At 34.7% G+C, this 13,265-nt stretch overlaps 2 protein-coding genes across 2 annotated transcripts in view; one reads left to right on the top strand and one right to left on the bottom strand.

The window, feature by feature from the left end:
* Positions 1–1,970, bottom strand: part of LOC123671033 (ras-related and estrogen-regulated growth inhibitor) — a 122,668-nt gene extending 120,698 nt beyond the window's left edge. The window contains exon 1 of the mRNA XM_045604675.1: positions 1,801–1,970. The gene's annotated coding sequence lies outside the window, so the exon portion shown is untranslated. The remainder of the gene's footprint in view (positions 1–1,800) is intronic.
* LOC123671031 (tyrosine kinase receptor Cad96Ca) overlaps positions 1–13,265 on the top strand; it is an 81,992-nt gene that overhangs the window by 21,263 nt on the left and 47,464 nt on the right. Inside the window, exon 3 of the mRNA XM_045604670.1 lies at positions 11,441–11,587. Within this exon, the coding sequence (XP_045460626.1) occupies positions 11,441–11,587 (147 nt within the window). The remainder of the gene's footprint in view (positions 1–11,440; positions 11,588–13,265) is intronic.

Here is a 13,265-nt window from a genome sequence, read left to right as displayed (position 1 = left end):
CGAGTTTTGTAAAATTTCATATTTTGAAAATCTTGGGGGAGTAATTACCCCCAGTACCCCCCATTTCTGAGCCCTTGTACGAAACTTCATGGTCTGGTCCATATTCATCTCATCAGCAAAACATTCTTGTTATGAAATAATCAAAAATGTAAGTTTGTATTTGAAGCAAGGCGTGGAATGAGGAATGCGCTATGAACAACCCCATTGAGAGGACCATAAGAGAGGCCCATCGTGATGAAGTCGATTTATTCCAAATATCAATCTTCCAGCTTAAAAAATATTGTGAATCTTTGTAACATAGTTCAGATTAATCCTTTTTATGAACTTATTTTTTTTTCTCTCACTTTTAATGTAAAATGGCTTGTCCGTGAAAGGAACTATCAAATATGTGGCAGCAATCCTTTCAGATAGTCAAGCCTCTTCAAAAGCACTAAACACCCATACAATCGATTAAATGTGAGAGTACCGGAGGCAACTCAATGTATTAGGTAGAAAATATAGGGTCTTTTAAGACTTGGCTTCTGGTCATCGGCGAATCTAAGCAAACAAGAGGATAATACACTCGCCAGAATGGGGGTACAAGTAACTTTCACTAGCCCGGAACCTTTCTTTGGCAGGTTCAGATACTTATAAGAGAGAGTTTTGAGAGTAGAAGAAATACTCTAATGGAATATCCCAGGTATGGATCACTCCACGAACTTTCTTGAACTCATTGAATAAGCCAAGATCTCAGAGAGATTTGTTTTTCACTAGGCGCAATTACCTCGCGAAATCATGTTATCTAGATTCTCTTAGTGTAAAAGTTGTGTGAGGGATGAACCAAAAAAAATGTTTCAGCTAATCGAGCTCTAAAAAAGTGCAAATTCTTGCGGAATATAAAAAAATTTCAATAAAGAGGAGATAAGATGTGAAGAAGGAACGAATTCACCCCACTCGCGAAATTTTTCGCGCTGAATTGCGCTCTGTTTCGGATAGTGCGAAATTTCACTCGCGAGTAAGCGATTAAGTTTTCCGAAAGATTTTTGTTATGGCAGTTTCAATTATGTGAACGCAAATTTACAGGGAATTTTCGCCTCACAATGTGATGAATGCAGATTCTGTAGGAAAGAGAAAAAACTCCTGAAGACCTGGTTATTTCTTTGAAAGTTAATGCTAAAAATGCTTAGCGAAAAAAACTCAAAGAAGTTAGGATGTGAAGTCATCCCAGATACTGAAGTTCGTTGGAATTCTGGAGAAGCCTATAGATGATATAGTGGTGAAAACACTGATAAGGACAAATTATATGTTGAGAACTCCATGAGCAACTATTGATCAATGAATAATTAATAAGGTTTCGTCCGTATATTCATATTATTCACCCAAGTAATCGGTATGTCTATGTAAAATTTCTGGAAAATGTATGATCATTTCCAGTTGACTATCTCTCCACCATTATTTTAGGTTCTTGACTCACTTAAATTTGTAGTTTAGGATGAAATTCCTATTTAATTCAAAATAATAATATGCCACCTTTCAACAATGCTATTTTATCGGTTCCATATTGGAAAAATACCATAGTTTTCTTGTGGGAAAATTCAAGTCTTAGCTCCCACCCATGTCGGAAGAATCATGATGATTTTGTCAAAATTGGGACATATGTGGTGATATTTAATTCTAATGAAACCTCGTTCTTGAATAATCAAGGTCTTATCATTTGATCTCGAAAAATAATTTTGTTATTCATCAATTCTAACTGATTTTCAACGACGAAATTGGGTCAAATGTGGCGGTATGCAATTGTAATGAGATGAAGTAACTTACTTTTTTGTTGAAGAAGCAGGGTGTTCTCATTTGATCTCGTGGAATAATCACGTTGAATATCGTATCGAGAAAATTTTCCTTCAGACTTTTCTCGTGGTTTAATTCAAGTTCGTTGATTTTTGGTAGCTTCACTTATAACATTTAAGTATTTTGACAGAATCACTCGTCTGTGTGACACGTAATTTTATCAATAAATGTCATTCGCGAAAGTGTCAACCAACTAACTTTCATACCAATCGAACATTTCGTCAACAAATTTCCAATTCTCTCTTATTATTTATACGCAATTGAACGTAGAAAATAAAAGAATCTAAGACAATCATCTACGGAAGTTGTAGGTAATTCCACTCCTATCCACAGAATCTCTACAAGCGTTCAACGCAACATTCTTTGAACGCTTGTTAGGATTCTGTGGATTATTACAATTTCAGTTCAGTTTAATAGCAGATTTTTGTCTACTTCTTGCTGCTTGAATTTGTTTTATTAATGTTACATTGCAATATTGAATATTTGTGATTTGTCAACTATTCAAATAAAAAAGAAATTATATAGCATATATAAATCCATTGACGAAAGGTGGAACGATCGAAAAATTAGACGAAAGGTATAAGAAATAACTGAAGAATATTGTTTCACATTATATAGATGGATGACCAGTAGATTGAGAGGAATCATGGAGCATTCTCGCAGAAAAAAGTCAATTTCACACAAGCCAACAACTGTCCCATTTTTTTTATCGCAATTGTATCGGGTGTCCCAAATTCATTGTCTAGTGAAAAGATCTCAAAACCCCTTTGAGCTAGAAAAAGAGAATGGCACATTTTCGGGCTCGATTTTCAAGGGAATTAATTTGGTGAAAACCGCAATCTCAAACATTCAACTGTTTTCTAACTATAATAGAAAATGGAAATTGCGTGAAATGAAAAGTTCTCAAAACTTCTTTGATATTGGTGCTATTAATATGGAACAAAAATATTTTCAATAGAATCCATTGGTGTAATAAGTTATATTTTATTGCCATTAGTTTTGAAGTTATGATATAACATTTTTTCAAATGTAAACCATAACAATTTCTATAACGATTAAAATTGTTTAATTTTTCCTTTTTCAAATAAAAATACCATGATATATAAATTTTACGCGGCAAATTAACCAAGTGCTTATCAATAATTTACCGTGAACTTCAGATAATTATTATATTCGGTGGCACCGATTTAAAAACGTAAGATTATTTCAATATTTTCAAATTAATAAATGTTGTTCTTTAAATGTGATCAAAGAAAAAAATCTAACGATGTTAAATCCGGGGATCTTGGTAGCCACCGGATATTTCAATTATCTGAAATTCACAGTTTATATATCATGGTATATATTTTTGAAAAGGGAAAAATTAAGCGATTTTATTTGTAATAGAAATTTGGGACACCCGATACAATATGAACTCGACAAATTTCATAACACATATCTGCATTGAAATTCTCTGCGATACGCGCATCATATACCAATATTTAATGAAAAATCTCGCTTCTGTAATATCCCTATAATATTGGGATTTTCCATGAAACATGCAGGTTTTTTTGTCACATGATGGTCAAATAGAGGTCAGTTGAATCATATCTACGCTATTTATTCAGTATCATTCTCGAAAAATTCATTTATGAAGTGTAGCCGTTTCATTTTTACCGTCCACCAAATCAAATATCAATGTGGCATTGACGTAACGGCTTTCTGTCGTTTGTGATTGGATTCGGAGAGCCCATATTCTAGAGTAGATAGAAAAGCGAAAATCATCATGTAGACAATATGGAATTTGAAGATGCAATTTACTATGTATCTACTTTGATCGAGTTGAAACTGCATTGAGGTGTGACCGTTGTTCCTAAGATAAATTAAGCACATCAACTTCTACCACTTCGCTTGATAATGATAGATCTGGTAGGCTGTCAATGGCTCTTAACCATATTTAACTTCCAGTCAGTCGGTTTTTCGGCTCGCTTGGTATCATTCTGATAAAATATATCCGACTATTGAATTCATCGATTCTTCTTTCGACAGTGGTCATTTTAGTGAGAGTTTTTTTGTAGTTTATGAGAAATCTACAGACAACAGTTATTTATGTGACAAGTCTTGATCATGTCATCCATTGCTTTCAAGTCTACTGAATGTTGAGCAAGCATTCAGTAGATCATTTCTGGGATGAGAGAAATTTTTGGTCTCCGACTCGCAAAAAGCATTTCAGGGTTTTTGTCTACTTTCCTTGTATATATGATCTTATCCCTCGTAGGCAGGTATATCATTGCAATCAGTATCATTATCGAAAGGCTGCAAAGCTGAAAAAACATAATTTATAGATAAACAATTGCTCTAGGAGCTATCAAATAATTCTGAAACTAAAAAACTATGTACTCTGCATATTTATATAACACCAATACACTGTTGAATTCAAAAATTTGAATTTCATCTCCTACTTTCTTGAACTTGATCTTGATTTTGATAGAGTATGGGTACTGTCAGGCACAAATCATTGGTTTAATTGACAGTATTTCTTGAAAATTATTGTACTAAATTTGGTAAAATAAATAACATTGATTGATTGATTCGGTTTTGGCCATAGATAGGCTCATACAAAAATTAAGCTTTTCTCGATTAATACTGGAATTTAAATTTTTTTTGTTCTAATAGTTCGATGTTGATGAAAATTCGTATGAAGAAATATTTGGAGTGATATGTCAATACGCATTTGGTTTCTCTAATCTCTATTGATAATTTCTTCCCATCAAAGTATAGCATTGAGTGCTCTAATGGTTTCTCTGATCATTGTGATTTTTCCTTGAATCTCATCTTTACTATGTCCTTCTTTATTGAAAATTACTGCCGGAATCTTTGTTTTGTTGATGTTTTTTATCGATCCTTCTTTAGGTTGTTGATGTCATTGCTAGCTATGGTTTAATATTCACACTTAGTAAGGTTTATTGTGAGACCTGCCAACGTATAGTCGTTCTTCAGTTTTCTGACCATATACCTCAAACCTGCTGATCCCTGCCATTACGAACTGGTCATCTGCAAAATACAGAATATACAGCATGGGATCACCACTTGAGTAGCCTAAGACTAAAATAATAATTTTTTCAATACGATAATAACAGACTGAAGAAAATTAAAATTGGCAGATGATATTTTATATGGGAGTGGAGAGATGAGATGAGAAGATAGAAAATATTCTGTATTAATTTATACGTTTTCCAGCAAAAATGATAAAATTCGGTAGGTCACTGATATTTCACGTCTATTATATGTTCATGTAACGACACTGATCATGAATTCCAGTTTGATGCATTTGTTTCGCTCGGAATATGCTAGGATATGCGAATTTTCAGTTTCTATTAATCAGTTAGCTTCATATTCCATGTTCGAAATGGGCTTATCCAAATTTTAATATCCTCGTTCGGTACACACGCTCTTATATGCACATGTATAGGTGTTACTACCCACAAAAATTGAAATGGGGAAATATTTCCATGTCATGATAGATACATGGAACAAAATAGGCTTCAAGCAATATACCGAGTGTAACAGGATCATGGTACAACCCCCGTATCTCCTTCAGTTTTGAGGGTAATAGATTGAAATTTGGGATATCAAATATATATAATAAGCGACACTTTTTGATGTATAAAGGATTTTTTTTTCACTTCCGGTTTCGCCGGAAGTGATACCAACTCGATTTTCAATTAGAACATTCTGTATATTATTACATTTCTGAAATCTGCATAATTTTCTGAATTCAATGATACCACATAACTGACATTTCAAATGTCAAAATCTTTTATAATTTAATTTTCACTTTTCCATTTAAGTGTGCCATGATGGTTCCAATTTATTCCAATTTACCCGTCTAATAATAGAAAAATCAAAATCTCGTCAAAGACACTAAATTGCGTTTTTTATGAGCAAATAAAGTTCATCGTAATCGTTTTTGAGGTAAAACTCAAAATTTTCGAATGGAACCATATTGGTACCGTAGTACCATTTATTAGTACTATTATTAAGGAATTTATCCATACCTGGTAATAAAATGTGCGATCAATACAATCAAAATTATAGCTAAAAGAAAATAAGAAAACATAATTATTTTGTTTTAGCTGTAATTCTGAATGTATTGATCGCACATTTTATTACCAGGTATGGATAAATTCCTTAATGATAGTACTAATAAATGGTATTACGGTACCAATATGGTTCCATTTGAAAAAATTGAGTTTTACCCCAAAAACGATTACGATGAACTTCATTTGCTCATAAAAAACGCAATTTAGTATTTTTGACGGTATTTCGATTTTTCTAGTATTAGACGGGTCAATTGGAATAAATTGGAACCATCACGACACACTTAAATGGAAAACTAAAAATTGAATTATAAAAATATTTGACGTTTGGAATGTCAATTATGTGGTATCATTGGATTCAGAAAATTATGCAGATTTCAGAAATGTAATAATATACAGGATGTTCTATTTAAAAATCGAAAGTTGTTATCACTTCCGGCGAAACCGGAAGTGAAAAAAAATAATTCATAGATCAAAAAGTGTCGCTTATTATATATATGGGATATCCCAAATTTCAATCAATTACCTTCAAAACTAATGGAGAGACGGAGGTTGTACCATGATCCTGTTACACCCGGAATAGGGTGTTTGTGAGTAAGGAGGTGATTTCACTTGAAAAAAATAATGACAGTTTGCTATATAATGGTTGGCAAATGCTTCGTATTCCGAGATACAGGGTGTTAGAGGTTTTCTCGAATACTGACCATTCATTGCTCGGATATCGATCGGGATATTCATATTCAAATTATGATTTTCTTTGAAATTTTATTTTTCACCTGAATTTGAAGTCTTGCTATAGAAAAAAATGTTTTATTGCACACGACGATAAAATCGCATTATATTCTTGAGGGTAGGTAATTGAAAAGACAGTTCCAAAGATAAAAGTAAAAATAATTCGTCTTGTACAATAAATAATTATATATTTTAAGATTTCAATTGGTTTGATTTGATGTCACTTAAATATTGCGGGATATTTCCCGATATCTTTTTTTTTTTGGAATAATATTCTCTCGTTCTCTTAAGTCATCGACATGGAATTTTGAACGTTGAAATTGCTGTTGTACATCTCAATTCAAGTCCATTGAGTTATCAGTAGATCAAAATTCAGAACGTCCCCATTTACGGAACCCCTTATCGGATTAGGTCCATTAACGAATATATTCACGTTAATCCAGATTCCATTATTGATGATAATGAACCGAACACCCTCTATGCGTGGATATATGTGACCATCCTATCGACTAGCAGAATACAACTAATCTTAACAACTTTTGATTTGGAATTAGATTTCGTCTCCTATAAACTTAAAGTAGCTTTCCATGTCTCATGAAAGTTTTCATCAGGGTTTTCATTGAAATGATTACGTAGATCACATTATGTTACAGTTGATCTTACAGCTTGTTTTGGGAAGGGATTCTATCTGGAAGACGATGGATATCAATGGTGATATTCGATCGAAATTTAGTACCACTGGATTGCCATCTCTAGAATTGATGGATAATGCATTTATCATTGAAATATTCGTTCGTCGTATGTTTTTTTTTTTGATGATTGATTTCTATCTTGAATTGATCCTACTTGTTCTAAGAATAGGATTTATATGGAGTGCATTTGATTTCTCCGTTAGAGTTAAATATTCGAGTTTGTTTCGATAACAAAACGTTAGTTGTGAATTTGATTTTTATAGTCAATAATTTTTTTCACGAGCTGTTCTATTAGTTAATTCCACATAATCTATCAGCTTATTGTTCCATGACATAAGTAGTAATATTCTCAGTGAAGCAGATTATAAATACAAATTAAAATTATGTCGACCATCATGCAAGTAAAAAAACTGTCTTAAGATAACTACCACACTTGGAACATGCAAATGGAAGCAATTTAAGTTGAAAATTACCATTGGGCTTATGTTAATGGTGAAACCGACAAACAGTAATAGATGTGCTTACTTTTTTCGCAAAGAAAATGATCTTTTTTTTCCAGCTGTTTATGAAGATGACTTGATTGTGACCTCAAGTTCAGAAACGATGTTTTCTGAATTAAAGGAGGATATGATGGCCAAATTCAGAAAAAAAGACTTGAGACTTCTACACCATTGTATTGAAATAAAAATCAGACAAGTATTAACATTGAATTATGAATTCATATCCCAGAGAAAATATATTCAAGATATCCTAAATAATTTTAAAAAGAAAGATTGCAAGCCAGTGTCGACAGCTATGGATGCTTATTAAAAAGTATCGACAGCAAGGCAGAGAAGAAATGGAAGTTTTGCCTTATCGCCAGGGAGTCGGATCATTGATGTATTTAGCAGTCTCAACTCGTCCAGATATTGCCTACACAGTATTCAACTGTTTTGAATAAAATCAACAGCAATCGCGGTCAGGCACATAGGTGGGCTGTAAATCGCATTTTCAGTTATTTGAAGAAAACAGAAAGTTATGGTTAAAAATTTAAAAATCCAATAGAGAACTTTATGGATATGTGGACGCTGATTGGGGTGGAGAACCTGAAGACAGAAAATCGTATACCAATTTTGTGTTCCTGTTAGCTTGTTCTGCTGTAAGATGAAGTGAAGATGAAGTGAGTGAAGGAAACAAAAGATGGTTGCGTTGTCGAGTACGAAAGCTGAATACATGGCTCTGTCAGAAACAGTAAAATAATCAGTCTACTTGAGCACTCTCTTGTAAAAACTAGGATTTTACAGTTTTCATGAAAGCTCCACAGTAATTTTTTTTGATAATCAGGGAGCTCAGGAATTGATAAGGAATCCAGTCCATCACTCAAGTACGAAACATTGTGATATCCGCTATCATTATGTTCGAGATGTTTTCGAAAATGGAGTGTTCGATATACGATACGTACCAACTCAGGAAATAACCGTAGACATCTTCATGAAAGCCCTTTTCCAACCATTTAATGAAACTCATGTAAAAGCATTGGAAATCGATACTTTACGTTGAGAGGTGGTGTTAGAGTGCAACGTTTGATATCTTCCTTGGAGCTTAATAATCTAGTTTCTTTTGATAACAAAAGTTTGTTATCAGTTTGACATTCATAGTGTTGTCAATAAATATTTTCTACGAGTAGTTCTTTTAGTTCTTTCCACATAATCTACCAGTATCTATCAAATTTGAATGATGAGAACCTATACATCGGAATAAAAAAAATGATTGGAGAAGAATAGTTAAAGTAATTTTATCACTTAATAGTTTGAGTCCCAAATGCTCAGAATTCGTGACTAATAATCTTTCATTATATTCATTGTCGGCCTTTTTTGATTATTAAAGGAATTTATTGAATTGAGGAAATATTAAACTTTTGTGTGAAATTTGCATTATTTTTTGACTAATAGGGAATATAAAGCAACTCGTTATCGTATTTCCGTTAGCTGTTCCTATTCGGTATAACGAAGTTTACACAAATGATATTGTAGGCGGAAATGATTCGTGGTAGGATGCTCGATGAATATTCTCAGTGTGGCATTTCCTCATTGAAATGGGCTTCCAATTATTCACTAATACTGAATTTTCAACCAGATTAACAAGAACATATTCTCTTAGACTTTGATGCTGACTGGATTGTGAAGTAATAAATAGGGATCTGTGAATAGTCTATATTATATTATGAAAAAATAATTAAAATGATTTTTTCATGAGGAATTGTAAAAACATCAAATTCTCGATGTACACCAGTAGCCTATTCTCCAAAAATTTATATCTGAGCGATCGTTCCCAAACAGATCGCTACACTGTCCTAAGGGATGGTAGTTATTGATGAAATTGCAACATCAGTTGCATATTGGATAGTTGCAACCTCTGAATCAGAAATTCATGTTGATTGTCAACACCGTTGGGATTAATATTGGCTATTAACTGTACATCAATAATTCGAAACTAATCGCAAAAATGATATCCAGGGTGTTCCAATGAAAAGAAGCAACCCCTGGAATTTCTCATAATATAATAAATAGAAGAATTTACATGAAGACGTTCAATAATGTTCGTAGGGAACATATGTTACTGTACAGTGGACCCCAAGAATTTGAATAAGGAATATGTTGAAGGGCTTCAAATTTTCCTTGTAGAAATGCCTAGTCGATATTTTCAGAGTAGAGGTTTAGCGAATAAAAAGAAATAGGTATCAGTTTGCCATTCGCATTGTATTCAGTGTGTACGTAAGGAGACATTTATTCAAATCAAATTTTCTAATTGAGTGCTATTCGCTTCTATTAATCTATTAATATTCTTTAAAAGTACTAGTACTGTAGTAGTTGTATTTTGTAGAATACCTATATATTTTGTTGAATATTACTCTCAATTTTTAAAACTTCTGAGCTAAGAGGGTACTAGGCAAAATACGCCATTCAACTAAAGACAACTTTTGGTCATGCGAATCTATATATTCCGGTGCCTACAATTTGCATGCTGTAAAATCACTTTATCATGTCTCTCGTTGTATTGCGGCCGTTTGTCTTTCAATGCTCTGCTCAAACGCATTAATTGCGTTCGATAACGATCACCTGTGATTGTTTCAGTCAGTTTTAAAAACTCATAATACACTACGCCGAGTTGGTCCCAGCAAATACTGAGCATGACCCTGGAACCGTGAATATTCGGTTTGGCCGTCGACGTGGAATCATAGCCCGGATATCCCCAAGATTTTCTGCGCTTGGAATTATCGTAATGAACCCATTTTTCGTCTTCAGTCACAATGTGATGTAGAAATCCCTTCCGTCTTTGCTTTGCTAGCAGTAGTTGACAAGCAAACAAACGCCGTTCAACATCTCTTGGCTTCAACTTCGGCACCCAATTTTCTTGTTTCTGAATCATTTCCATGACTCTCAGGAGTTTTGAAGTGGCTTGTTGGGTTACTCCTAATGATTCTGCCTCTTCTTGTTGCGTTTGAAACGAGTCTTGATCAAGTTATTCCTCTAATTCTGCGTCTTCGAGAACCTCCCCTCTTCCACCGCTATGCTTTATATTTTATTGATTTTATAAGTTATATATATGTGAGTTCCATTATTTGGCTTTTTCTCTGAGTGTTCTCGATTTTTTTTTTTTGAAGGAGCTTATGTTATTCCTATCAGGCATCTTTTCAATTCCATATTAAATCGTATTTTTGAACTCAAAATCCTATTTACCATTAGACGTTTTGTTGATTTAATCGAAAATCACACTGAGTTATTTAAACATATCGAGATCTATAATAAATTACTACGCAGTTTCCAAAGTGGGTGTATTTTCAATCTTCAAAGTTATTATTGAGAGCGCCTATGACGCCTATTCCATTTCAGAGAAACTGGAGGTACTACCTGTATTTCCACTAAGGATATATTTTGTGTCAACAAATATGTCTTGTTTTACTAACTGACTTCGCTTCATACCAATTATGGTATGTCGGTATGCCGGTCCTGGCGGTGGCCTTGCCTTGCACCCCCTGTATTTACGTCCCTGACTTGTCGCCACAATAAACATATGATTCAACAATTACAGAAGTTGTTTATCCAATATTCAAGTAATTCCTGTTTTCAGGCACATGGCAGCGACCTGGATGGCGACACTCTGAGCTATGGCCTCACACCGATCGTTTATAACGAAGACTTGCCAGTAAGGAACCTACCCTTCGTCATCAACGAGACTACAGGAGTGGTGTATCTCAACGAGAGTCTCAAGGGGAGGGTGAGTAGATTAGCAATTATGCTGATGCTGTAGCATTCCACATCTTCCATTTCCCGTTCCGGTACTTAAATTTTTCAGCTCAACAATAAAACGCCATCACGGGTGATAGAAAACTCGGATCGATGTTGAATTTGTGGATGAGATTCGCCATAAAACCGATTATTTGGCGTGTTTCGCATGAATAAGCCATCAAAAGAATGGGTTGAATGTCAAAATTAGGTACTTTCTCACAGGTGGGATTATCAATTTCTTAGCTCTAGTCTCCGAACCATAGATTTATAATTTCGTCACAATCTCTGTATTTTTTTAAAATTTTTTGGCTAAGAATAATCTCAAAAGATGAGATTCGACTCAATGATGACGGATCCGCCCACAAATTTGTTTTTGTCTGCCCGCCCGTTCGAAATTATTATTATTTATTACTGAATCGGGGTCACGAGAAGAATCCGTATGACCTGGGCCGCAGTGGGAAAACTTAGAAATGTTCTGAGAAATCCAGAAATCCCTATAAATTTGAAGAGAAAGCTGTTCAACACCTGTATACTCCCTGTTCTGACCTACGGCGTACAAACGATGACACTCACAGTCCACTCAGGCAATCGAATGAGAACGACACAGAGAGCTATTGAAAGGGCTATGTTAGGGATATCCTTGAGGGGCCATATTCGGATTGAAGAGATAAGGAGGAGAACGAAGGTAGAAGATATAATGGGTAAGCGAAGTGTAGGAAGACTACCAAAACGCTGGTTAGATGATATTAAAACAAAGGTCGGACGATGTTAGCACCGTTTGGCTTAAGATAGGGAAAATTAGAAAATTCAAGGAGTGGATGCAGACAGGCTGTTGAAGAAGAAGAAGAAGACTGAATCGGGATCGTTGCGGCTTTGTTAGCCTTCCGGGAACTACGACCTCAAGTTGATATTTTGTTCTTTAACCTACCTATTCATACAAACCAAAGAAGGCCGTCGATACTGTTAACGAAACCGACGACAACCTAAGAAGCCTTTGCTATTACTTCGTGAGTATCTAGGACTGACTTTCCCTTACGAGTAGAACTCAGGCCAGTTGAATCCGGACATTTGAACACTATGTGTTTACCTTCTTTCCACAGAGCTTGTAAATCGCATCTGTTGACTTGTCCATGCGGTACAAAAGTGATTTGCATCGACAGTGTCCTGTCGGCAGTCCCATCATTATTCGAAGTTCAGCTCGTGGTAGCTTCAATAGCTTCCTGGTATAGGGTGGTGAAAGTACCACAAATTTCTTTGCCTAAGCAAGACCCACAGAGCTCCCCTACAAGGATTTTTTATTGTCTCACTCCCATTTTTGGACAGCTGTTACAGATCTTTGTTCAAGTAGACAGTGTGAATTACAAATAGTGCAAGTGCATATAGGACACAATTCAATGGTACATATAAGTATATATCACAAGGTAACAAAGGAATGTAGGCAGTGAACAATGGTATAAAAGAAAATCAAAAATTGTCTCTGATGACGCTCAACCGTTCACTCTCACACACTTAAAGCGGAAAAGGCCATAATCCCGAACACGAACACACATGCAACACGCACAAAAGATCAATTACGCTCTGTGGATCTTGCCAGAGGTAGCAAAAGATAAAATGCTAATCCCACGCTCTGCGACTGGCATCTTTGTGGATGGACCATCCTCCTCGTA

This window comes from Harmonia axyridis, chromosome 1 (assembly GCF_914767665.1).
Source record: "Harmonia axyridis chromosome 1, icHarAxyr1.1, whole genome shotgun sequence".
Classification (NCBI taxonomy): domain Eukaryota; kingdom Metazoa; phylum Arthropoda; class Insecta; order Coleoptera; family Coccinellidae; genus Harmonia; species Harmonia axyridis.
The sequence above is the reverse complement of the archived record's forward strand: the minus strand, read 5'-3'. Positions and strand labels throughout refer to the sequence as shown.